This window comes from Sebastes fasciatus, chromosome 12 (assembly GCF_043250625.1).
Source record: "Sebastes fasciatus isolate fSebFas1 chromosome 12, fSebFas1.pri, whole genome shotgun sequence".
NCBI lineage: Eukaryota > Metazoa > Chordata > Actinopteri > Perciformes > Sebastidae > Sebastes > Sebastes fasciatus.
Genome location: NC_133806.1, coordinates 1480335 through 1508053, shown reverse-complemented (window position 1 = coordinate 1508053; position 27719 = coordinate 1480335). Strand labels below are relative to the sequence as shown.

Here is a 27719-nt window from a genome sequence, read left to right as displayed (position 1 = left end):
TAGATAATATTTTGTTAGTATCACAACCTGCAGTCTTCATTTACAAACAGGGGTAGAGTCGTATTTATAGGATTCAGGACTACGTTGTCCTGAAAAGATGACGGGCTGAAACTTGGTTGAACAACACGACCGTATATTCGGTATAGATCTGCAATGATGTGGCAAAACTGACAAGCTGCATACTATTCCTCTCATAAACATTGATGAGACCGTACCGGGGGCAACAAACACCAGATAAGGACACGTAAACATGTAGCAACTAGGGATGTCCATATTTAACCGTTTAACCGTTAACCCACATTAAGCATTTTAACCGATTAACGCTATTACAACGTTAAAACGGTTAAAAGAAATGTTTATAATTAATTAAAAAGCTGAGCGGCTCAGAGGAGCAGCTCGTCTCTTTAAGGAGAAAAGCTGGTCCACCTTAACAGTCCACCTTAAGAGGCAGAGCCGGAGTTGCAGGTTACAGGAAGTCGGCTCCGGTCTCTCCGGCTCTCTTGAGCGGAGCAGAGGAGTTGTAGTTTCATAGCATTTATTCACCGACAAATAAACTGTCCACACACTGCTACACCTACGATCACAACTAGAACACCACCAACAACCTCACACTCACCGCCAACACACACACGGTCTGTTGGACACTCACTAAAGTTACGCAGACTACGTGTGGCGGCGGCGAGCACGAAGCCGAGCTGCTAACGTAGCACAAACACACACACTGTTTGACGGACACTCGCTAAAGTCACGCCGGGCAGACACACAGCTGACAACCTGCTAAACTAAACTAAATGTGCGGTGGAGACTTTTACTGGGAAAGTGGCTGCATGTCCGCGACACTACACGCAGCATCGTAGCTGCTAAGTTAACGCTCCCGGACGGTGAACTGGAGACAGTGAACGCAGCATCGGAGCTGCTAAGTTAACGCTCCCGGACGGTGAACTGGAGACAGTGAACGCAGCATCGGAGCTGCTAAGTTAACACTCCCGGACGGTGAACTGGAGACAGTGAACGCAGCGTCGTAGCTGCTAAGTTAACACTCCCGGACGGTGAACTGGAGACAGTGAACGCAGCGTCGTAGCTGCTAAGTTAACGCTCCCGGACGGTGAACTGGAGACAGTGAACGCAGCGTCGTAGCTGCTAAGTTAACGCTCCCGGACGGTGAACTGGAGACAGTGAACGCAGCATCGTAGCTGCTAAGTTAACGCTCCCGGACGGTGAACTGGAGACAGTGAACGCAGCGTCGTAGCTGCTAAGTTAACGCTCCCGGACGGTGAACTGGAGACAGTGAACGCAGCGTCGTAGCTGCTAAGTTAACGCTCCCGGACGGTGAACTGGAGACAGTGAACGCAGCATCGTAGCTGCTAAGTTAACGCTCCCGGACGGTGAACTGGAGACAGTGAACGCAGCATCGTAGCTGCTAAGTTAACGCTCCCGGGCGGTGAACTGGAGACAGTGAACGCAGCATCGTAGCTGCTAAGTTAACGCTCCTGGACGGTGAACTGGAGACTCCCGTCAACCAATATCTGTTGTGCTCCTGCAGCCGGTACACCGCTGCATGCGAGGCACTAATCTTGTCGGTTAACGGTTAATAATCGGTTAAAGAGGGTCGGTTATCGGTTAAGAACATTTTTCAAAATGAGCATCCCTAGTAGCAACACATCTATCCTGCATGCCCACATAACAGGAAAAAGCTTGGCTAAAAGCTCATGATAACCATTTTTATCAAACAAGCTGTTACCATCAGGCAGACGGTGTAGGCTGCCATCCCTCCAAACCATTTGGGCTTGCACCAATCTATCTATCTATCTATAACGGAACACAACCTAGTTGCTTGGTCCAACACCAAGCAACTATGTGCATGCACACAGTAGAAACACGCCATCGGTGCATGATGCCCGCATATCGGTGCTGGCCACTGTGTAACCTCATGCTACCTGGCACAAACAATATGTCATTATGACAGCTGAGACTCCACAGACTCCACCGGTAGCCTGCACGTCTGGCTCTGCTTCACTGTTTTTAACATCAGCCTGTGCACAGGTAATGTTCTGCTGGAGGTTTTGTGCTACAGCTGCATCGTTCCAAAGGCACATTCACTCTAACAGTGCATAGTTTTGTGTTTGCAGAAATTAAATCTTATGCCATCTTCATTTATATAAATGATATACCCAGTAACATACTGATGCTTACACCTCTACAGAAACCTCACAAGTGTTACCTTTATTATGATTATTCAAATAGACCTTGTAGTTGCAGAGATACTGTGAGTGTGGGCCAGACGTCAAGGGTTCAACTGAGTGCTGCAACCTGAATATACGCCACGCAACCTCTGCTGCGTTTAGCACCGTCTGTTTGTTCAGCAGAATCGGGTCAGTGCCACCGAGCCGGCTGGCAGAGCCAGAGGGACACCGAAATCAAACTATGGATGAACTTTGTCCTTCTCATGTTTTTACATGTCTGACTGGATAAATGAGCAATGCTATTTAACAGATTTCAACTATTCGGAGCAAAGAGAGTGGGTGGGGTACTCTTTTTTTTTTTTTTTTTACCTTGGAATCTTCCACTCAAAGAGAGCTGATGATTCATTTAGATAGTTTATAAAAAGGTCATGGTCCTGCTTGGATCATAGACAACAACAGCTTATGATTTACACAAGTTACATTTGAATTATTTATAATAATAATAACAGTAAGGGAAGATAGATATAGAATAAACATAAAAACATGGAAAATAAGATGAAAAATTAAAGGGACTGTTTGTAACTTCTTACACGTATAAATCACCCGCACTTGTTAAAATAAGATACAATTTAATACACAGAATGCATACAATAAGATGGAAAATAAAACCCACTGAATAATAATAATAATAATAATAGTAAAATACCATTATTTGCAGCATGCACATAAACACAATAAACACTGCAGCAGCATCAACAGGTCTCCATTCTCTTCTACTCTGTTTTACTCTGTTCTACATCAGAGGTGGAGATTTCCATTTTTAAGATGAAAACTCACAAAGCATTTTGCCTCAAGTGCACTCACTACCAATTTATGATAGTTATACTCAAATAAACAAACAAGCATACTTACAAACAAACAAACAAACACTAAAACACCTTTCCACCACTTATTGTTCTAACGTCAGATTGCAGTCCCCTCCTACTCTTTTTCCAAACAGATTACTAAAATAACCCCTATCCTCACCAGAAGTCAAAATATTCCAATTTCTTTCTGCATTATTAATTTGACTAATTACGGTACTTTATCTCAGCTTCTGCTGCTTTAAGTGAACAACTTAGACAAAGAGGGATTCTTTGTTACTTTACGCGACAAAGTTATATATTTATACTTCATATAACATGCAGAGTTGGGAACACAAATAACTGATGAAGAATGGAAACAGATGTGGAGTGAAATACATAAAACAACCAGTTCCTTGTTCTGGAGAGAATTCGCTTGGAAAATAATTATGAGATATTTCTTGACACCTGAAATAACTTCCAAATGTAAAAGAAGACCAAACTCTGAAAGTAACGCAAATCATTCACACATTTTCTACACATGCAGTCAATTGAATTATTTTTGGTTAGAAATATTTAAGTTTATAGAAGACTCTGTATTTAAAAGCAGAGCATATCGTACTCTGGGAAACCTCCAACTGGTCTCGGTAGAGATGAACGTTACTTATTTAGAATACTCAGAATCACGGCACTGAAGCAAATAACTATACTAAACTTATAAAATGGAAAAGTTTAATTCAAGAAGTAAAAGTTATGGAAAAGGGAACTCACAAAATCAGGAATATGGAGGATGTTTTTGAGAAGAGATGGAGTCTAACAGAAGGAAAAATATAGCTACATGGGTACACATGGGTTAGAACGCATGCACATACACACGCCTGGAGGTGACCTGACATGTGAAGGCGGACGCTTGTGCGTGCCCATGTAAATAATATGTCTATATCTCTGCGCTCCCCACACACCCCTTTTTTCTATTAACTTATTTTTTTATTTAATTTATTATTATTATTATTATTATTAATATTATTATTATTATTATTAATAATAATAATAATAATAATATTACTTTCTTTTCTTTGTATTAATATTATCATTATTATTTATTTTTTAAAACTTTTTTTTATTATTGTATTCTTTCTTTTTATTATTATTATTATTTATTTTTTCTTAATTGTATTTCAATTTTGAATGCTGAAGTTGTTTTCCCTAGTGTACTTTTTGTGTTCGTCTCTAAGCTCAACTACTTTAAAAATTGGTTTATAAACTATTGTAATTACGAACTGTAAATTGCATGTATGGAAACAACCTCGAAAAAAGGGAAAAAATAAAGTATGACAATTTCATATAACAATGTAGATTGATGCAACATTGTACCACTTGGCCATATATTCAAAGAAAGATCTAGTTTTATGGAAGTCCATAAGACGACTGCACAGCGACAGCAGAACAGACCGGGAGCACACGGCCGGCCTCGGCTGCTGCAGCAGAGTCTGGTCTAAAGTGCAGCGGTGACGGTTGTTCAGTTTACTGAGGGTCAGGGTGGTTTTGGCAGAACACCGGAGACTGTTAATATTCGGACAAAGGTAAAAAAAAAAAATAATCTAGATTTCAACATGCAACAGTTCTACAGCCAGAATGATGAGCTCAGAGGTGATGAAGGTGATGGTGAGTGTTATTGGTCTTATCTAATGCTGTGGCTGCTCCTGGAGACAGATAAGCTTCTCTTTACAATTCTAATAAAACACTGAACATGAAAAGTGCAGTGAGTTTTCAACTCGTCTACGTATTCATTCATTATGCCATCAAACTGTTCTATCTATACCAGGGGTCAGCAACCTGCGTCTCTTCAGCGCCTCCGTAATATTACAACTTTTTTCTCGTTAAGTTATGACTTTATTCTCGTAATATTACGACTTTTATTCTCGTAATATTCTGACTTTATTCTGTAAATCTCAGACGTTTTTTTTCCCTCAATGTGGCCCTAATACTCCCTGATCTTTATCTACAAGACCAAGAGTGCCTCAATGAAGCTGTACTGTACAGCGATGCTTTGAGCTCAATGCTAACGTCATGCTCACAGATCACATTCCAACCATAGACTATAAGACAAACCAACATTTTGACCTGACCTCCTCTAACTAAGGTTAAGGGATCACAAAAGTTATTACTAGGTACTCGGTATAGGTACTCTCCGATACCGAGTACCGATACGAGTACTTCTCTGTGCCAAAAGACCCTCGTTAACAGCCAGCTGGAGGGTGTGAGCAACACACGGCAGGCTGGGGAGTCTCGCATACGAGGCGGTGCGCCGCCACCGGCTCTAGGTCGGCTTGGAAAGGCTCGAGGCGAAGGTGGCTCGCGGCCGCAGCTTTACAGCGCTCCCTGCTCCCGGTGCGACTGTCGACCGGGCGGACTGTCCTCAGTGCGCCCTAACCGCGTCATGCCACGGCCCACGTAAAAGGCGCCAGAGGTCTGCGGCGATGTCGGCAACCCACCCGACTCGTCTTGAAACACAGACCAAGGAGTCTAGCGCAAGTGCGAGTCAGAGGGTGCAAGCAAAACCCCGTGGTGCAATGAAAGTGTGGGCCGGCGCACCACCAGCCCGTCTCGCCCCACCGTTGGGGAGGTGGAGCATGAGGACCCGAAAGAAGGTGACGAGAGGTTAACGTCGTGCTGCCGTAAAGTGGTATCGGTGCCGTTGTATCAGAGCCGTTTTGCGAGTACGAGTACATGAGCACAGCATCGGACCCGATACCCGATACTGGTATCGGTATCGCTGCATCCCTAGTTATTACAATTCATCCTCCGGGCACCATGGATAACTACGACAAATTTTATAGCAGTTCCTCCAATAGTTGTCGAAACATTTCACTCAGAACCACAAAATGTGAACTAGATGGTGGATCTACAGAAGAAAGGTCCGGGGATCACCAAAGCCATTAGGATTCATTAATGTCTGTACATGTTGTTTCACGGCGATCCATCCAATAGTTGAGATATTTCAGTGTTAGACTGACCGAAAAGGGCTTCCTGTTAAATTCAATCTATTTTTAATCACAATAAATATAAGTAATATGGTTTGTCATGGAATCCCAAACCAACGCCACCTCCTATTTTGACCTTAATCAAAATGTGGAAACATGAAAACAGGTTTCAGTTTAAGTCTACGGTGGAAGGTTCAGCGGTTGCAGTAAGAAGTTTACGCACATTTCCTTTTATCTTGTACCCACTCGAATTTCCCTTGAATCGAGGCCCCAGTTGCAGAGGAAGTCCCATCTTGGCTTCTTCTTGAGCATGTCAAGAAGTGCTCCCTTGTGGTCTTTCTTAGCCTCCGTGTCCCACAATGCATCTTGTTCAGGTAAGTGGGTCACTGAAACTGTTACTCTCTCAGAAAAACATCACTGATTAACCTCCGACTGACACAGCAGAGTCAGAGCTATTACACCGTCGTCAGGCCGAAATAATGTCCTTTACAGCCTGCTGCTGCGTACCACGTTGCATCAGAGGGTCACTAAATGGCATTTAAAGTTAAATAACTCTGGGAACAGAGTGCTAGGTAAGCAGTTTACCTCTGGGGGGGGGGGAGGTGAGAGAGTAATGAGAGTGAAAGATGCCATTTATGTAGGTTAACAACCCAGAGGTATAGCATGTACTGTAAGCTAACACTTTGTAGTGAAAGTGTATTGTCTTGTCATAAAAGGAACCTTATAAACACACACACACACACACACACACACACACACAGAGTAAAAAAGCAGTGCTGTATCCGGTCCGAACCGGTTTTTGTGAGCTCTGAGATTTGGCTTCTCAGCATGCAGACAAAAAAAGAACTAAAGCATGACGGCATTAACTTGAACCCGGTTCTGAGCACTAATACGACCCGGCAAGCAGCCATGAGCAGAACGTCCAGGACTAGGAACTAATCACTTTACATCAACAAGTGGAAGAAGTGGAATATTACAAGTTTACAGTGAAAGAAGCAAAGCCACCAGTTTGCAACTTCAGCTCGATGCACAATGATGCATTTGTCCCCAAACTGTCCGACGTCCGACTGTCAGCTTGCATGTCAGGGCCGACATCATAGCACTGCTTTGAGAGGACACATACAGTGTCTTTGCAAATGAAATAAAGTATTGACTGAGTTCATCTTTGCATGTAAACTATTAATTTAAAATCAATATTGTTTTTGAGAATCACAAAACAAAATATAACGATACTCAACATTTTCAATATTTTCTTACACAGGGGCCAACATCTGGAGGGAAGAGACCGACTTCAACTAGTTGTTTTGCTTTGGGTTTGTATGATACATTCACATGTAAAACTGGTTGAGCATGACCCCCCCCCACACTGAGACACTTTCCCCTGTAACCTCTGAGTGAACTCTGCCGTGGCCATGCTCTCTGGATTGATTGACAAATGTTCAGTTCAGTTTTATCATCATTCAGACACGTACACTGTTGACTTGCATGCACTGTACACCCGCACATAAACAGAAGAGGATAACTTATGTATAAATTCACACTCATAAACAGATTCAATCTGAGCAGGCATGCCCCTGCAACACACACACACACACACAGGAAGACACACATCCTGAACCTACGCACATGCATGCACTTCATGAGTTTTAGCAATAACCCCCGTACTGGACTTTTGGATAGTCTGGAAATCAATGCCCCCGCATGGTTCAACTTGTGGTCATGTCACTTTGAATAACCTCCGCGTTGCTTCATGTGAGCTTCATGCAGACTCCAGAAACACACCATGCATGATAAAATATGAAAATATAAAACATTTAGGGTCACAATTTAGTAAATAAGATGATTATAATGACATGATATTATAACATTCCAAATGATTTCATTTGATTTAACTTTTCTAATTATTTATAGAGAACAAGATCTCACAACTAGACAATCTATGTTATGGGAATGAGGGAATGAGTCCTTACCCCAAGTGAAGGAGTTCAAGTACCTCGGGGTCTTGTTGGCGAGTGAGGGGACGATGGAGCGTGAGATTGGCCGGAGAATCGGAGCAGCGGGGGGGGAGTGGTATTGCATTCGCTTTACCGCACTGTTGTGACGAAAAGGGAGCTGAGCCGGAAGGCAAAGCTCTCAATCTACCGGTCAGTCTTCGTTCCTACTCTCACCTATGGTCATGAGGGCTGGGTCATGACCCAAAGAACTAGATCTACCGGTCAGTCTTCATTCCTACTCTCACCTATGGTCATGAGTGCTGGGTCAGGACCGAAAGAACTAGATCTACAGGTACAAGCGGCCCAAATGTGTTTCCTCAGGAGGGTGGCTGGCGTCTCCCTTAGAGATAGGGTGAGAAGCTCAGTCATCCGTGAGGGACTCGGAGTAGTGCTGCTACTCCTTTGCGTTGAAAGGAGCCAGTTGAGGTGGTTCGGGCATCTGGTAAGGATGCCCCCCCCCTCTGAGCGCCTCCCTTGGATCCCTCGCATCTTAAATTGCTATCAAACTAAACAACGGCATCAATCTTTGGATTTATCTACCAGTGATAGTCACCATGGCTATAGATTTCTGAAAAGTCAACATACTCTTTCAACTCACTCGTGCACAGCTTACTGCTGCAGAGAGTGCATGTTGCAGAGGCACACTGAGACGCTGCAGACCGGCGCAGCTCGCATCTGCATTTACATTCAAGGCTTTAACGTTTGAAGGAGTAATGCCAGCCTGCAGACTGATGCTTGTTTGTGTGCGTGCCTGCACGCCTCATTAGAGTGTTTGTGTTTCTGTGCATGTGTGTGTGTGTGTGTGTGTTTGTGTACTGAACCCAGAGAAATGAGCAATGCTGGCTCATAGAGGTTTTTCCAATGTCTGGTTGGAAGCGTGCATGGGCAGAGAGGATTTACAGGAATTGGAGGAGAGGTGAAGCAACAACGGCTCTGCAGCAACCGCCACAACCTGCTGCCAAGTAAAGGATGAAGGTGTGTTGTGGCGGATGAGGGTGTGTGCATGTACTGTATACACATCATTTTCCAGAGAGCAACAGCCTCTCAAGACCCACACAAACACTTTAGTCTGAATGTGCAGTTTGCATCAGAATGTGGAATGTGCAGTTTGTATTTTTTCAACAACAAATCCGAAATCAAACGAGAAAAAGCACGAAAAATACGATACTGAAAGTCGTGCTGAGCATCACAAAAAAAAAAAGAGAAACTCGTGTCTATGTACACAAATCATGAACTGTTGTGAGACTGTGTTGGAATTACACAATAAAATTGGGGCTCTCAACCAATTAAAATAGACTCGTGGGTACCCATAGAACCCATTTACATTCACACATCTGGAGGTCAGAGGTCAAGGGACCCCTTTGAACATGGACATGACAGTTTTTCCCTCGCCAAAATTTAGCGTAAGTTTGGAGCGTTATTTAACCTCCTTCATGACAAGCTAGTCTGACATGGTTGGTACCGATGGATTCATCAGGTTTTTTAGTTTCATATGATGTCAGTATCTTCACTCTAGATTTAAAACCAAGCCTATGACGTAATGCGTTAAAGAAATTAGTGCCATTAAAAAGGACTTTGTGTTAAGACGTTATTATTATCACGTTAACTTTGACAGCCATAAATAAAATGTAAAAAATCTCAGCTGTGATTTTTCTGGCAGACTTGAATGGGTCATCCAGTAACAGTGGAGAGTTCTTCTGCCTGTGTGTGTGTGTGTGTGTGTGTGTGTGTGTGTGTGTGTGTGTGTGTGTGTGTGTGTGGGTGTGTGTGGGTGTGCGCATGTGTAGGTCTGACACGTATGCATGCATCAGGTATGCATGAGCTTGGTCACATACACGTCTGCTGGTGTGCACATACGCATTTACATATCTGTCTCTTTAAGTGTGTGTATCTGTCCGTCTGTGTGTTTACCGATCGATCTCGTCTGTGGGTCGGACCGGACACCGTCTCACATTGATCTCCTCCATCTTACTTCTCTTGTGTAACAGCATCATGACTGATTGTTGACCCCACAGGGACCCTATTGTAATCTCCTGACCTGATATCTGAACATGAACAAACCTGCGTTTGAGCACAGCAGCCACTATCGTTTTGTAATTTAACAGAATACAGCCCTGTCGTTGTTATGGAAGTAACTTTGAAGAATATGCTGTACTTGTCCTTTAACTGTATATATCTTGATTTAATATGTAACACATGTTTTTGCAGAGAAGACTGTAGAAAGATCTAGTCATAAAAGTGAATATATTTTCTTTAGTGCTTGAACAGCTCAGCATGTTTGACCCATTGACCTTATCTGTGTTTGCTCAGTTAATCCCAACAATCACAAATAGAAGAAACAGACAACTCTGTCATTATGTTTGCACATTAGTGTGCTGAGATAATAGCCAACACTCAAAACTGATCAAGTCTGAATGACTTGTATTGAGCACTGATCATTTATGAATGGTCAACACGGCAATCAAGGTGCGCTGCTCTGATTAAATCTTTGATTTGAAAGCTGGAGTCTTTGATTAATCCCGATAGGGTGGAGACTGTTAAAATAAAAGAGATAGCTGAAGATAGATATATAACATCTGAGTTTATGTGGCCATCCATGTCGTCATCGCGTGCAGTCAGACCCACTAGAGTGTGTGGAGAACAGCCAACAACATAGACACCCACACACACATAGACACACCATGAACATGAACAGCAGTTGAAGCACTGAATTAAACCACCCCCCCGCCTCCGTCACACCATTTATCATCCGGAATTCCTGATGTTGCATCATCCCAAAAACTTTCCAAATCCCATGAGCCCGCTCTGAGTATGTCTTTTACACAAACCACAACCATTCCTTCGTGCACGTTTCCTTCCCTGAAAGCTGGCGTTGAAAACCGGCCCAACAAACCGTTAATCACTTCCCTTTATTGTAAAGAGAAACCTGAGAGACGGGCAGAGTGACCAGGCTGCATTAGAGAAGAAGACAAAGTGAAAGTGAGAGATGAATGTGATGCAGCGGTGGACAAAAACATCCAAAGCACCAAAACCACAGTGTAAAATACTCAACTATTACCTGTCTTGCATTCATATTTAAAGGAACAGTTTGACATTTGGGGAAACACACATGTTTACTTTCTTGTGGAGAGCTAGATAGGACGATCAATACTCCTCTCCTCCTGTGTGTGCTATAAATATGAAGGTCCAGCCAGCAGCCAGTTAGCTTAGCTCAAAGCTTACAGTCTGCAAACAGCAGAAGACATCTGGCCCGGCTCCTTCTGTCCACAGGTAAGCAGCTACCAGCACCTCTACAGCTCTACAGCTCACTATTTAACATGCAAACTCTTACCTTGAGTATTATTAACATTAAAGTACTAAAAGTACTCATTATTCAGAAAGGCATCGCTGTCATATTATATATATTATTATCTGAATGTTTTATTTTAATGTTGTATCTGGTCGAGGTGGAGCTATACTGTGACGTTCATGTACGGTTTATAACAGCGGTCTGCAACCTGCGTCTCTTCAGCGTCTCTTCAGCTCCTCTCCAGCGGCTCCCTGTGGATTTATAAACATGGAAATGAATAACTGTTCTTTATTTACATTTTCATTTGTATTGATCATTGTTGTAGGTCTATGGTACGACGGTACGACGGAGTATTAGGGCCACATTGAGGAAAAATAATAAATCTGAGATTTAGCGAATAAAGTCATAATATTATAAAGTAGTATTTTTACGTGCTATTTTTTTTTTCTCGTAAACTTCTGACTTTATTCTCGTAATATTACGACTTTTTTTATCGTAATATTCTGACTTTATTCTGTAAATCTCAGATGTTGTTTCCCTCAATGTGGTCCTAATACTCCGACGTACATTGTCTCTTTGGCCCTCACTGCATTAGACTGATATACTATATACTTAGACTATAAACTGTGTTACCTTCATCACAATGATCACATGTTTTGCGGCTCCAGACAGATTATTTTTTGTTTGTTTTTTGCCTGAAATGGCTCTTTTGATAGTAAAGGTTGCTGAGCCCTGGTATATAATAATGCATTGTATCTCTATCTTATATGCTTATTATAGATTTATAAAAATCGTAACTGTAGCAGTAAGATGACTAGTGGAGTCGCAGATGCTCAAGTAAAGTACAAGTACTTTTCACCTCTGATGAGATGGGAGAGAGGCCAGACATCCAGGAAGAGTGAGAGACAGAACCACAGACAGGAAGACACAATGAAAGAGTTAGAGATGTACCGATACCGGATCAGATAGCTGGACAATGGGGGCCGATCTATCCAATTCAATTCTATGTTTATATACCATGCACATTATAGACTGGAGATTTAATTATTGTTTAATTTTTAACCAGTATATTGCTGCATTAAAAAGGTTTACACTTGAATTGTAATTCCTGTTCATTTTTAAGATTTGTTTTTACTAAGTCGCTGGCGTGTGATTTATTATTTTAATAATAAAGAATAAGAAACAATTTAGTAAATTTATATCTATGTATTTATTAGTTGCGTTTTGTTTTACAAAGTTAGGAAAAAAAGTCGTAATACTACGAAAATAAAGTCATAACTTAACGAGAAAAAAAGTCGTAATATTACGGGAATAAAGTCATAACTTTAAAAATACACAATGATAAATAAAAATGAAAATGTAAACAAAAAAACTGTTATTCATTTCCATGTTTAAAAGCCACAGGGAGCCACTGGAGAGGAACTGAAGAGACGCAGGTTGCTGACCTCTGAGTTAGGCATACAGCTGATTAATTAAACTCTGGTATGGGACGATCCCCAAAGCCCAGGTGTCGCTATCGGGACTTAAAAAGGTTGTGCATCTCTAATCAAAGTGACAGACAGACGATATGTTGCAGGCTTTGTGTAAAGACGCCTCGTTCGGGTCACCGAGCCACTACCTTGACACAGTAACTGCCTGAACTCCAGCCAGACTTCAGGACAGGGACCCTGAGCAGATTAAAGTTAATGTGTCACCAACTCTTCATTGTGAAATCCTCCTGTGAACAGGTCACGTAAAGCTATCAAGGGAGAGAAAGGGAGGGTTTATGGTCAAAGGGGCTTATCTCAGCCATTGATCCGCTGGTATAAAATGCTGCCGATGGCTGAGGCTCAGAGTGGACATGCTGCACCAGCACTGAGCCTCCAAACCACCTTCACTCTTCTCCTTCTCCTTCCAGTCTACCAACACCTTCAACCAACCATGGGAGTCGCCTACAGCGTCGGAGAGTAAGTGAAACGCATCATCAAGAACATTGTTATGCTGGTCCTGGATGTGGTGTTATCGGGAGTTCAGTCAGTACTTTGACTTGATTGTCTCAACAAATTTAAAGAAGAAAAGGTAGGATTAGAATTGCAAAGACCATTTAATAATAAGAAGGAGAGAAGATTTTAAATCCAATCTTCTAAATGTATGAGATCAAATCATGCATGGGACGTAAACCTGTCTCCCGCCATAGTGATGTACTTGGTGTTGTATTTATTACTATATATGTGCAAAGGAAGCAAAGTGGGAGTTACTGCAGTCATTCCATGGTAGACAGAGGTTGTTGCGGTGCAGGTTGACACTGATGAGAGGGAAATGTTGTGAGTGTGAGACAGGAAGAGAGAGAGCTATTATTGTACGTAGGCGAAGAGAAAGAGAGAGACTTGATTGAGGTTAACCTCCCCGGAGTCAGAGTCGGTTTACACTATCAACTGCTGTATACTGTAACTGCTCTTGGCAATGCTAAATGGACTTCCAGGATTTCAGCCCTGACGTGGCTCCGTTTTGGAATAATGTGGAAGATTGAAGCAGAATCCGACATAAATAACTCCAAAAAAGGGCTTCCTAATCTTTACTTTCCACTCATGACCTCGTTTATCCTCAGCAAGGCATGATGATTAATGCCTGAAACATTCAGAGCACGCTTCACTTTCCTGCTATTCATGTCCGAGCACGACTCAAACATATAATAGAGTTTTGCGAGTGGCACTTGTTCAACTTCCAATTTGTTTTCTCTCTCTCTCTCTCTCTCTCTCTCTCTCTCTCTCTCTCTCTCTCTCTCATGGGAAATAAGAGGTTGGGCCAACTGTCAGTGTTTTAAGTTGCAGCAACGTTACATGCTCAGTATAAGACATATATGTATTTACTGTACTGCAGATAACACAGTAATTCTGCTTTAGTTGCACTATTCTCTTTTATTTTCTGATAACATGATGTCATTGTGACCTCATAGTGGTGTTGGTTGATAGAAGGCCTTTTGCTTTTTATATTAAAAACTATTCATTTTAGCCATAGCAGTATAACATACGATGATTATCTAGGTAAGGCAAAGCAGCTTTATTTGTAGAGCACATTTCAGCAACAATTCAAAGTGCTTCAGACAGACATTCAAGAGCATTGCGACAAAGTGCAAAAGAACATTAAGACATAATGAAAACAAGCTAAAAATAAAAGCTAGGAGAGAAGCTAAAATAGAGTATAACACACAAGAGTAGACGTTCTAGTGCAGTAGAAGATCATTATGTGGTTTAATTAAAGGCAGCAGCAAACCAGAAAGTGTTAAGCTTTGGTCCTGCAGGTTTCTGGGAGCTTGTTCCAGATATTTGGTGCATAAAACCTGAACGCTGCTTCTGCATGTTTGGTTCTGACTCTGGGGACACTAAGCAGACCAGATCCAGATGACCTGAGAGGTCTGGATGGTTCAGAACATAGCAAAAGAAACCAGCAGGAGTATTTTGAAATCAGTTCTCTGAGAGAGACGGGGAGCCAGCGTAGAGACCTCAGAACTGGGCTGATGTGATCCACTTTCTTGGTCTTAGTGAGGACTCTAGCAGCAGCGTTCTGAATCAGCTGCAGCCGTCTGATCGACAGTAAAGATGCCGTTACAGTCGTCAAGTCGGCTGAAGATAAATGCACGGACCAGTTTTCTATTAGTAAAACGTGCACTTTCTCCTTTTGCGTCCACAGGGTCGACCACCTCTACACCTTCTTTGTGCAGTGGTCACCAGAAATCTACACTAAAAGCAACAAGAAGCACCGCCGACCGCGCTTCCTCATCAGAGAGAAACACCAGAACCGCTATCTGGTGGTGGAGAAGAAGGAGGTGGCTGCCATCAACAAGCTCCTCAGTAACCCCGTCAACCCCACTGCTGAGAACTGGGAGGTGAGGTTTGCACAGGAGCACACGTACACAATAAGATATGAAATAAAAGCCCAGTGTGGCTCTTGAACTGTGGGATCACATCAGGACGAGAATATAAACAGTTTAAACATCTGCTAAACATTTGTAAACACCTCGGTTTACAAAAATCATCAAGTCTTACAGTAAGTCAGGCACTAGAGTGCTTGGCAGGTCTCCCAGAGGTTGTGGGAAATCCCATTGTCTCCAAATATGGACATCCTGTCTCTATCTCTCTCTCTTATCCCGGAGCCCTGCTTCACTTTCCTCTTCGAGAGAAAAGAAACTGATGTCAACCAATGAGAAGCCCCTCCTCTTAGGGCTCCGACCAATAGCATTCAGGCACAAAAGTGAAAGTGTAGACCAGAGAGGGAACAAAAAGGGAAGGATGCTGGCTGGTGTGGTTAAACAGACATGTGGTACAGCAGAGCACAGAGCTTGAGAGAGAAGTCAGGAGCTATGAAGCTGCTGCCGGAGAACATCAAGGTGTTTTATTTCGCCAGTGACAGCCGGGAGCCGTATGTTCAGGTAGGACTGCTGTGCTGCTCATGACAGATGTTCTGTATTTAAGGGGTCAAATATACTTTACTTTAGGGGTAAGAAATGTTGAGTCACTCTCCATCCTTCATAGCCAGCTTATCATCCATCAATCTAGTTATGAATTCACTTGTGATGTTTAAGCTCGTCTCTGCTTCTGTTGGTGCAATAACATGTTTACCCTTCAAATCTGACGTGCACGCCGTCTGTAAATGAGTCACTCAACCACAAGCTGCTGTATGTAATGTAGAGGGAATTCTCATTTTGCGTCATCTCACCACCAGATTATCACAGTGAAGGACGCCAAGCGGCGCCTGAGCCTGTGCAGCTCCGAGGGCTCCGAGGGCTCCGAGGCGGAAGAGCCCGAGTACCAGGAGGAAGCTGGAGATGCTCTCCTCCCCGTCCTGGCCGACCACAGCCAGCTGCTGGATGACCAACACCTGGAGAGAGTAAGTTATACCCCGTATGTTGGCGAAAGTATCATCGATACTGAATATTTGAAACGGTTTCAGACTAGTTTTCCACGGTATCGATACACGGGTACCACCTGCGCTTTCTGCTCTCACACACTCACACTGCTGTTCATCTTTTAATAATTCATGCACTCAATGTTGAGTCAATTTTCCCCCGTGGTATCGAATACCCGGCAACATTTCAAAAATAATCCAAGTGGACAATTTAGCATTGATTACAGCCATCAGCAGAACTATTTATAAACCTTTCGGTAGGACATCTTTTGATTCTAACATCTCCTTTTCCAACAGCTCGCTGCTCACATGCCAGCCAGGACTCAGGGCTATCCGTGGCAGCTGGTCTACAGCACGGCCATCCACGGGAGCAGCCTGAAGACTCTGTACAGGAACATGTCCGGCCTGGACAGCCCCGTGCTGCTGGTCATCAAAGACCTGCACAAACAGGTTCGCATCTATATCTTTAACCCTCCGAGGCTTTTCAGTAAACTAACGCAGTCAAACTGATTGACGGTATATGATCTGTGGGTGCTCCTCTAATGACCGACGTCTTGGTCTTTTCAGGTGTTCGGGGCTTTTTCTTCCGATCCATTCAGAGTCAGCAAACAGTGCTACGGCACCGGAGAAACCTTCCTGTTCAGCTTCAACCCCGACTTCCAGGTACGAATGGAGTTTCCTCTAGTTACAAAATCATACCTGCCAGCGAGTCTGAGAACTGGTGTGTTTGTATTACAAGTAAAGTGTGAAACCATTTAAGAGCAATTCTTTAGATTAAGAAGATATCAGGAAAGTAATAACTTTCAGGAAAGGATACAAATGTTATGTAATTCCACTTGAAATGTGTGCACTGGGTTTGAGTGTCTTATGTCTTTCATTTCTCCAGGCCTACAGGTGGAGCGGTGAGAACTCCTACTTTGTGAGCGGCAACTTGGATTCCCTGCAGATTGGTGGAGGAGGGTAAGTCATAAAACACAGACACGCTCACCCAAAGTAAAGGCAGCAGCTGTGATTGTCATAAAGTCATAAAAGCAAGACCATAAAATAGTTAATACAATGCTACCTGTGAGATGTGGGAGATTACAGCACCTGGTATCTGAGAGCAGAAAACATGAACAGCTTTCAAAAGATTTGATGTTAATGTTTTTCTCTTTGTCTGTAGGGGCGGATTTGGTCTGTGGCTGGACGCTGATCTGTACCACGGCTCCAGCTTCTCCTGTCCCACCTTCCACAACGCGTCTCTCTCCACACACGAAGACTTCATCGTACAAGACCTCGAAGTCTGGACCGTACGGAACTGAAGGGACAACGTCTGAAAAGACGAGCTAAAAACAAAGTATAGAACCCACTGTGCTGTCTGAAGTTACACGACTTCAAGTGTGGTTTTAGCCACTACTGTACAAAACCTGATGGAGCAGCTGCTGCTATCTGTGCACCGGGCTCAGATTAGCCCACATGCAGAAGCACAAGTCTGTTCTATAGCGGTTCTCAGGCTGGACTTTCTGTTTACGCTGGTTTTATCCAAGTGTCCAGATGAAATCCTGCGATTCAGGGTCCCTGCTGCTTTAAACTACCGGCTATTCATCAGTAGCCGCGAGCTAAGTCCAGTCAGTAACTGGCATCTGACACTGTAAGCCCTCCATGCCCTCCATGCTCTCCCCTCCGGGAGCATTATAACACAAAGTTCACAGTAACGCTGTTGAATAAGAAGTTCGTAACTATTCTAAGCACATTCAGGATTTAAGGAAAATCGTTTTCTCTATTCTGTCTAACGAGTGTTTACGGTGTGTATCTGTGTGTACGTCTGCATATGTGTTATTTACTGTCATGGCCCCGACGATGATGTGATTATGAAAAGATGATGAAACAAACTGAGCACATAAAGGGCTATATAAAACTAAACACTGTAATATGATAGGACCCACTGTGGCCTATCTGCTCTCTAATTGTACTTGTTTTTTCTAACATGAGTTCTGGTTAATGTTCTCCATTTGAAACTGACTACTGATGATGAAGAGTGACCCACTCAGGTTGAAAAATAAACGTACAGAGTTGCACTATAAATGACGTTTTAATCTGTGATGTGGTTTGTGGAGGAAGAGGACTCAACTGTTAACCGTCACTTCTGTTTCTGGGAAAGTGAGACACCTGCCTGCCTATTTGCATAAAGAGACAATATTAAGGAACCATTTCAAGTCTTTTACATACTTTTACCATCTATCTATCTATATCTATATCTATATATATAAATATATATATATGGTGCCGGCACCGCCAGTGTTGTTTCGTGGAACCACATTAAAATGAGTCTTTCCTGGTGAAAGACAACGTTTTCATTCATATTTTATTATGAATAAACCCTTAAAACAACAATCATCTTTTCCACTGAAGAAGCTGTTTTATTTTCATGCTACAAATAACAACATAGGAATAGACTTGAATTGTTATATTAGTGTGACTAATCACCAGCTGATTCTACTGTATTTGTGCTATAACGAACACACATGCATCTATTAGGATGAATAGAAGAACATTCACACAGTAGAGGAAACAAAAGAGTGGAAGTAAATAGAACAAATATATAATAATGTGAACTTGCAGACTCCCAGACAATGGCATGTCAGAGTTGTTCCTGTTAGTCGCTGACATTTGGGAACATTTTTGCCATTTCGGTTGACATTTGGGAACCCCGGCCAACCGCTCAAACTAAGGTATGCCAAATGTCAGAATATGACTAACTAACCCTTAAATTGTGACATTTGGCTTTGAATGGGGGAGGTAGTCAGTGTTCCCATTTGGACATCCAGCCATGGCAAAGATGTTCCTAAAGTTTAGAAACTTCAGGCAGCTGAAAGGAGCCTCCAGTTTCTAGACTGATAGACTTCAGTGATCTAGAATACTTAAAGTTAAGCAATGATCTTGAATACTTAAGGTTACGCACTGATCTTGAATATTTAAGGTAAGGCAATGATCATGAATATTTAAGGCAAGGCAATGATCATGAATACTTAAGGTTAAGCATTTATCTTGAATACTTAAGGTTAAGCATTTATCTTGAATACTTAAGGTTAAGCATTTATCTTGAATACTTAAGGTTAAGCATTTATCTTGAATACTTAAGGTTAAGCATTTATCTTGAATACTTAAGGTTAAGCATTTATCTTGAATACTTAAGGTTAAGCATTTATCTTGAATACTTAAGGTTAAGCATTTATCTTGAATACTTAAGGTTAAGCATTTATCTTGCAAGTTTTTGCAGATCTCAGATCAGATTTCGCAATTTGCAGGTTACCTTCTAGAGACGACCCTTTAAGCGAGAGCCTCTGTTTGCAGGGTTCAGTCAAAAGTAGAGATGTTTGTTTTTAGATATTGATCTGATGATACCAAATCTGATCAGATATTCATGTTGATAATATTTGTGTTCATTTGTGTGCATATTATGGCAGCAGTCACACAGACCACAATAGATTTAAATGTAAATGTTTGTTTAACAGCTGAATGATCTTACTTCACTAAATCAGAAAGGCTTTAAGGGCGGCTTCCTTTCATTTCCAGCAAGAACAAAAATAGTCTCAAGTAACGTTTCAGAGAGTTTAGAGGTCAACCTGCTAATTATTAAGGGAAAAGATGCAAAACCACAGTGAATGACGTGTAGGTGCCCTGAGGGGCTATTTACGTCTGTACGCAGGGTGTAACTGTCTCATATCCTGTCCATGGATGCAGGAAACATACGCAGCTCACAGTCCACTAAAAGGTCTAAAACATTACAAAAATAGCATTATTAAAAAAAAAAAATATTCAGATTATATCTATTTTCCATCTTTATTGCTGTTGGCTTCAGACCGCAGTATCTTTATGTAGTTCACATATTGATTTTAAGGTAGGCCTCAACTTCCCCTTTTTAACTGAACCTGGAACGACTGTGTTTGCTCTCTAAGTCCAAAAGTGTCTGTTTGAGTGTTGGGTTATATCAGGTTATGTTCAAATGTGGGTCATTTTTGCTGCACGGCAACAATCCTATCCACAGAGCCAGCAACCCTCATTATGATGTGACTAAATTATGAATTAAAGGTCTCATATTGTTCTTATTTTCAGGTTCATACTTGTATTTTATGTTTCTACTAGAACATGTTTACATGCTGTAATGTTAAAAAATATATTTTATTTTCCTCATACTGTCTGTCTGAATATACCTGTATTCACCCTCCGTCTGAAACGCTCCGTTTTGGTGCATTTCAACAGAATTGCAACGGAATTGCGTTGCTAGGCAACAGTTTGGGTCCATGTTTACTTCCTGTCAGCTGATGTCATTCACGTACACTGCAACAGGAAATAAACTCCGACACATTTAGAATGTTTTATGTTTAAAACTGTGTAAGGGTCTAAATATTGTATATTTGTGACATCACAAATGGACAGAAATTCTAACGGCTTGTTTCAAACGCACAATTTCTGAATACGGGCTGTGTGTGTTTCTCTGTATATTGAGTGTGTTGATACTTTAACAGTATTTGTAAAGCACTTAAACCTGCTTTATAATATAAAAGACATGAAAATCTCACTATTTACGATATGGGACCTTTAAAATATGGAGGAGACACATTCTAAACACTTAATGTAGGAAATACTGAGGGTGCCTGCTGTTTCCATGAAGCACACTGTTAAACTGAGTCCAGGAAGGAACATTATACATTATACCAGTTAAAAAGGGATAACAGGTTAGAAAGCCAGGTTAAAATGAGTTTCCACATATCACATGTTGAACTACATCCCCATCTGGTGGCAGGTTTCCTCCCTTACACACTGACAATCGACAATCTTTTGGTTTCCCCTTGTGAGCTCGATGAGCTCTGGGATCGACAGTTCATAGTACAACAACAACAACAACATGGCAGCAGCAGTCGAGGCTCCTCTACCTTCTCCTCTACCTGCCCAGGTAGACGATCCCAACACCAGCAGCCTGCCAGCTGAAGGATATGAGAAGAAATGTATCTTCTGCAAGATTATAAACAAAGAGATGGGAACAGAGCTCCTCCACGTGGTGAGAACACCAACATGATCTAATGAGGGATCATATAGACCAGGCTGGCATTAGGCCTGCTAGGTTGCTCCTGCTTTAGGGAACAGTTAGCTCAGCTATGCTAAACGTTTTCACACCAAGGACCTTCCAGATCCCTGAAACACGATCTGACTGCAGGTTTCAGGTGGAAACCAGAGCTGGAGGAGAGATGATGGAGAGCTGGGCTGCATCCCAAAGCTCTTAATTGCATCCCCGTTTCCCTGCATGGAGAGACGCAAGGAAACCATGCGAGGACAGAGGAAACGAGGGGATATGTTTTTAGAGACATGAGACGTCGTTTCCTCTGAAGCGTCACGTGAAGGATCACATCTGGATCAGCTGTCAGTGGCTTTAACAGCTGTTTATGTCTGAACTGTACTAATAATACTAATGAAGACATGTGCAAGCTGCAGTCTGTATTTCTACTGTGGACTGAGTCCTGCTTAGAGGACCAGGAACCATCTCTACTGGAAAGAGGCTGCAGTTAGGGGACTCAATTGGTGATTTAATTAACCAACAACTCGAGTTAAAAAAAAGTGTTGCACTTCAGTGAACCCTGTCGTCCGTACCCTTCTACCCCTCCGGTCCTGAGGCTGATGCAGTTTGTATTGTTTTGTCATTTCTCTCCTCTGCAGGATGAGGACATCTCATGTTTCAGAGACATCAAACCTGGAGCTCCCCACCACTACCTGGTCGTCCCAACCAAACATGTAGGGAACTGTAAATCCCTCAGCAAGGAACACGTGCCTTTGGGTAAAGATTCAACTACACACCTCATTACTGATGCCTGTGGAAATGTAAAGAAATGTACTGCATGTTGCTGCCAACTTCAGTTTCACTGACAGTTCACTGCTAACTAATCCTGTGATCTGGTGTTTTGTGTTAACTACTCTGCAACTGAATAAATATAGCTGTCTTATTATTAATGGTAAATTGTATTATGTTTAAAAAGGAACATGTGTTTTTGTTGTCACGCTCAGTGAAGCGGCTGGTCGAGACAGGGAAGGAGATCCTCCAGAAGAACAACGTAACAGACCTCAGTGATGTCCGGTGAGCTCCGATGTGACTACAAAGGAAGCATCCACAAACATTTTCACCAGGTCAAGGCCGAGTTCAGCAAATAGTGACTGAAGCATTATCAGTACTAATAATCAACACTATGCCTGTTTAGACAGAAGAGCAAGCAAACAATCCACAGTGATAGTGATGCCAGGTACTGATAAACAGTATATGTACACATCATCACAGTATCAGTGTAACAGAGTAAACTCTGAGCTGTATTTACCAGAGAACAGTCGCTCTTAATCTAATGGAAATCCTCTAAACTGCTGTGTAATTATTACTGACAGATTATTTAGCTTTGCTAACATATCTGTGGCTTTGTTGATGTAACAAGTGCCACTTAAAGTGAGTAAAGCTTGGTGTGAGCCTCTGTGCACTGATGCCCTTTCCCTTGCCTGCAGGTTCGGTTTCCACTGGCCCCCGTTCTGTTCTGTCACACACCTTCACCTCCACGTCCTGGCACCTGTCAGTCAAATGAGCTTCATGTCTCGCGTCATCTACAGACTCAACTCCTATTGGTTTATCACGGTAAGCCGCCTCCTCGTTATTTGTTCTGTGCTCCATTACTAAACATGCTATTGTATATAATTTAAGGTTTAGTAAATATAAAGTAGTTGCTTCTCAGTCTTAAATCTGTTCACCATCAGGCGACATTAAGCAAAATAGGTCAACATGAAAAAGCTGTTGATTTCTTGCAGGCAGGTTGGTTTAAATGTAAAAGGACTGTTGAACTAGTCATTTAGTATTTGATGAATGAACAGTGAGCTCCGTTGTTTTTACTGTTTTTGCATTTCGGAGTCTTTTTCTCATTATGAAATTCCAAACCACTCCACCAGGAACCAATACAGTAGAAGTGTGTTCAGTTCCTCTGCACAAAATTCATAAGTGTTCCCAGGCTCTACCTCCTGTTGCATAAGGGATTTACAGTCTAAAAGCTGGTATTATAGACGTAACTGACCGGAGGACAGTGTGCTGTAGATCAATACATGAATCTCATATTTAGTTCAGCGATTCTCGGTGCCACCCGCCCCGTGGTGCCACCCGCCCCGTGGTGCCACCCGCCCCGTGGTGCCACCATACTTTAGTTTATGCAGGTGGAGTTTTAAAGGTCAACCAGAAGTGCTGTCAGTCTAATTTCTGTTCTGTCCACATGTTGATGTTTTGCAGGCGGAGCAGCTGATTGCGATCCTCGAATCTAAAGTTGAGACCAACTGATCGCTCGCTTTGGATCCGGATCTCACAGTACTTGACTTTGATGATGACTTGCAGACTTGCAGAATGTCTTGTTTCATGATACACTCTCACATTAAGTTGGTCAGAGCTAATGACAGTATTTTAAACTGGTCACATATTTGTAATAAGTGACCACTTTTCAGACTGGAAGCCAAATGAATGAAGCCAAATCTTGTTTCGTGCTACTTGAGACATGCCAGACAAATGTTTTTTAAAATGTTTCTACAGAAGAGGTTCATAAAATCTCCATTAATACGCCATAATACAAATGCATTTACTTTATGGACCAAGTAGCATATGGTGTGATTTAGGGCTGGGCGATATGCTTATAAATAATATAATATATGTATCAGACCTATAACCGATAAATTATTGAGAATTATTAAATTTTGAGTTCCAATTTAAACCGGTGCAGCTTTTCTAGCTTTTTCTCCTACCTCAACACGTACTGTAGAAACTCGAGTTGGCGCTTCACTTCTTCTGCTCTCTCCAGGCTCTTTCTGTGTTCCCTCCTTCCCTCCAGACACAAAAACACCCCCCCAGACGCACATCCATGCTCATACACCACACACACACTAACCCAGGATAGTGTGTGAGCGAGCGAGAGAGAGCCGCGGTAGAAGCGAAGCGCCAAAGCAAGTCTCATGCCAGCAGCTTTAAACAATTACAATACATATTTATACACGATGTTGACGATATAGTCATCTACTACGTCCCACGTACAACAAGCCACAGTACATATAGAGTATATTCGGTATATCGCCCACCCCTACTGTGATTCACTTAGAATTCCCAAGCTGTTGTATTTCCTGCCTTACTGCTTTGCAAATCTGATTTTGTGCATGAATAACTGAAATGAATTTAAAACTCTAAGAAAAATGAATTTGTGTAATTCATATATTGGCATAACGCGTTGGACAGCTGTGTATAGCACGATTACCTCAGCCATGTTGAGTTCTGAGGCTCCTTCACAGTGGAAGTGATCCTCTGACACTGTAAAGTAAAGGATGCTTAATGATCTCAACAAGCAGTGAACCATAGAGAGGTGTTTGATTATACAGGCTCATCTTACATTTGATTTGATGTAATGTCTTATGATTGTGTTAAGATGTACAACATGAACTAACCAGTTGGTGTATGAAGTGAATATTTATGCTATATGATACGACTGTATACTAAGGAATGTAAAGAAAGAAAACCATACTGTATGAAAGTGTATGCACTTTAAGAATTAATTTAACTTAGAATAAATAATGCATTGCTGCTTCTCAGTGTGTTTCTAACGTAGTGAGTCCCACATATCAGTTTACACTCTCTCTCATTAGTTTAACTCCACCAGTCAGTGCTTACAGTTCACAAAGCACCCACAGTAACACCAGAACAGACAGGACGTTGTTACGTTTCCTCCTTTATTATAATACCATGAGCAGTACTTGCTAATAGATCTATCTACTACTGCCTTATGCTAAAACATCTTCATTAGTTTGCATGGTCATTACTTTTAATAGCAGCAGATATTATGGCGTATGTCAGTCAGTGCATAGTTTATAGTGTAGTACTGTGCGTATTGTGCATCTATCTCAGTGTACTGTGCGTATTGTGCATCTATCTCAGTGTACTGTGCGTATTGTACATCTATCTCAGTGTACTATGCGTATTGTGCATCTATCTCAGTGTACTGTGCGTATTGTGCATCTATCTCAGTGTACTGTGCGTATTGTGCATCTATCTCAGTGTACTGTGCGTATTGTGCATCTATCTCAGTGTACTGTGCGTATTGTGCATCTATCTCAGTGTACTGTGCGTATTGTGCATCTATCTCAGTGTACTGTGCGTATTGTGCATCTATCTCAGTGTACTGTGCGTATTGTGCATCTATCTCAGTGTACTGTGCGTATTGTGCATCTATCTCAGTGTACTGTGCGTATTGTGCATCTATCTCAGTGTACTGTGCGTATTGTGCATCTATCTCAGTGTACTGTGCGTATTGTGCATCTATCTCAGTGTACTGTGCGTATTGTACATCTATCTCAGTGCGGTGCAGGTGTATAAAAGTTTCAAACCGTAACAAGGTTACCCTAAATTACAAAGCACGCTTGTAATCGAGCCAAGTGGGATCAAGTTCATCCTATAGCACCATATTGTCTGTCACAGGCAGCCTCGTGTTCTCTTTGGCTTCGGCTCGTACCCGTTAACTACTCTGACTTCATTTCAGCTGCTCACTCCGACACTTTCCCCGCAATAAACAGCTGGTGAAGGAGATATATAGCGAAAGGGGGTTTAATCAGCTAAGATCTGATTTAGCAACACACTCAAATCTAGTATATGAAATAATGTAGACACATGAAAATGTACTATTTTTGAAGCAACTAAGTCACCCTAGGAAACGCATGAGCCCCCAAAAAATGGTACTTCTATTGTATATTTGTGTTAAAGTTTTAGCTTAGCATATCCTGACATCATTTTATTATCATTTGACTGATGCACCTGCATTTAGGTAAAAACAGTTTGCCATTTTTTGAGTGCTATTAATTGCTTTGAAAACTCGTCTATCAGCATGCTGATGACTTCTATTGTTGCTGACATATGCTGCTAATTGGCATTTCACCTGGTATGAGCCAAACTCGTAACGGCGTTTTGAATTGTTATTAACTATGTCATTCCATTTCTTTCAGCATTAGTATCGGCCACGGAGGTTTTTACTTGTGTAAGCATGAAAAAGAGCTATTCTTTCTTAATAAGAGTGCATGTTAGTGCAATCCCCCTGCTATCTGAATACCACAGTGCCATGAAGTATCTCTATACTTGTCACTGCATGTAACATGAATCAAGGCATAAACACTAATCCCAGTTTGTGATCATGACAACAGAGTGATAAGAGCGTGGTCATCCTTCCCCTGCCACAGCATCTCCCCCTCAAAGTCAACCAGCCTCTGCTTCCTGGCTCGTAGGAGAACCCCCACCAGTTTATTCGAGATCGTCACGTAATGCTCAAACAGTTTCCCGAACTCCACCGTGATCACCCTCCCATCATCTCTGCATCCAGGCTTTCCAATGTTCCTTATGACCTCGCACAGCTCCTCGACCTCTCTGCTGATGTGTGTGTGAGCATCCTTCCCGCGCTGCTCCGTCATGGAGCCCTGCAGGGGCCTCCCGTAGTCGTCCTGGCCCCTCTGAGGGACCGCCACGCTGGGCCTGGCGTCGTGGCTGAAGGGGTTGTGCTTCTGGTACTCCCGGTGCTCATCGGACCACTTCTGCCAGTTCTCCTTTAAGCCTTTCACAGAAACTATGCACGCTGCCGTGTCATCGCTAAACTGAGCAGGATCTGGGACGTCATCTTCAGTTTCCATGATGGGGATGGGGGGTGATCTGGCTGTTTGTCCATGAGTAGAAGATTACAGCTTTAATGAGTCATTTCTACATACAGCAATGTTGTACTCACTGAAGAATATTTTATTATTTAAATAATAACTTCCTAAAATAATCAAAATAATCTATGGATTTCAACTTAAACATTATATTTAATTTAATTATTGTTGTCCTGTCCTGTATTTGGTGTGTTTTTCTGATTCAACTGTACACAAATCAACGATAACTTAGCCCACAACCTGAACAACAAATTCAAATGACAATTCATGAAAACTAAACTGAAAAATATGATTTTACAAAATCAATATCAGTTCATCATCAAAACTAGAAGAAGTGAACACCCTGCTTTTTAAAGTAACTATATGACTATACAAGTAAACAATGATCAAACATGATCAACTCACATGTCACACCCTGACTCGATCCTCACTTCACCTGCTGTTATCTTTCATTGTGCATAAAAACCAACTGAATAACACAACCCTGCAGCTCTGCTGACAGCAGCAAGAGTGCGGATGCTTCTCTGTCCCAAAGGCAAAACCGCTGTGATGGACATCTGTCTCGACCAATGGGCTGCTAGAGAGGATCTGAACAGCCAATCAGTGATCAGAGGGGGCGGTGACGATGAGGTTCCTCTGAAGTAAAGCAGATTACGGCCTGAAGAGGTGACAGCAGTTCATCCAGGGATATGATCACACAGCACAGTTATTGATGACTGTGTCATTGTCTGAAATATAATAATTATTTATTTTTTAAAATATTTTTGAGAGTTACAAGTTCTTTTAACATGGTCATGGAGCATATATATATATATATATAT

General features: G+C 42.1%; 3 protein-coding genes across 4 annotated transcripts; 2 read left to right on the top strand and 1 right to left on the bottom strand.

Annotated features, from left to right (window-relative positions):
• The first annotated feature begins 13088 nt into the window (after window positions 1-13088).
• On the top strand, window positions 13089-18243 carry ncoa7a (nuclear receptor coactivator 7a). Of its 2 annotated transcripts, XM_074652522.1 has the most exons (7): window positions 13089-13238; window positions 14962-15157; window positions 15994-16158; window positions 16474-16626; window positions 16744-16839; window positions 17063-17136; window positions 17339-18243. In XM_074652522.1, exons 1-7 carry the CDS (start codon window positions 13102-13104, stop codon window positions 17475-17477), a joined length of 960 nt encoding a protein of 319 aa, XP_074508623.1. In that variant the 5' UTR covers window positions 13089-13101; the 3' UTR covers window positions 17478-18243. The 2 variants fall into 2 exon arrangements, with proteins under 2 accessions (XP_074508623.1, XP_074508624.1); XM_074652523.1 differs by lacking the exons at window positions 13089-13238; window positions 14962-15157 and adding an exon at window positions 15541-15700.
• Window positions 18244-21007: 2764 nt separating this feature from the next.
• Window positions 21008-24801, top strand: hint3 (histidine triad nucleotide binding protein 3). Its single transcript, XM_074652520.1, has 5 exons — window positions 21008-21217; window positions 21871-21988; window positions 22216-22285; window positions 22699-22825; window positions 23465-24801. The coding sequence occupies exons 1-5, from the start codon at window positions 21065-21067 to the stop codon at window positions 23510-23512; spliced, it is 516 nt and encodes a 171-aa protein (XP_074508621.1). The 5' UTR covers window positions 21008-21064; the 3' UTR covers window positions 23513-24801.
• A 1435-nt stretch (window positions 24802-26236) lies between these two features.
• LOC141778328 (actin-binding Rho-activating protein) lies at window positions 26237-27425 on the bottom strand. Its single transcript, XM_074652521.1, has 2 exons — window positions 27304-27425; window positions 26237-26899 (listed from the first exon to the last, which is right to left on the bottom strand). Exon 2 carries the CDS (start codon window positions 26878-26880, stop codon window positions 26389-26391), a length of 492 nt encoding a protein of 163 aa, XP_074508622.1. The 5' UTR covers window positions 26881-26899; window positions 27304-27425; the 3' UTR covers window positions 26237-26388.
• Window positions 27426-27719: the final 294 nt, after the last annotated feature.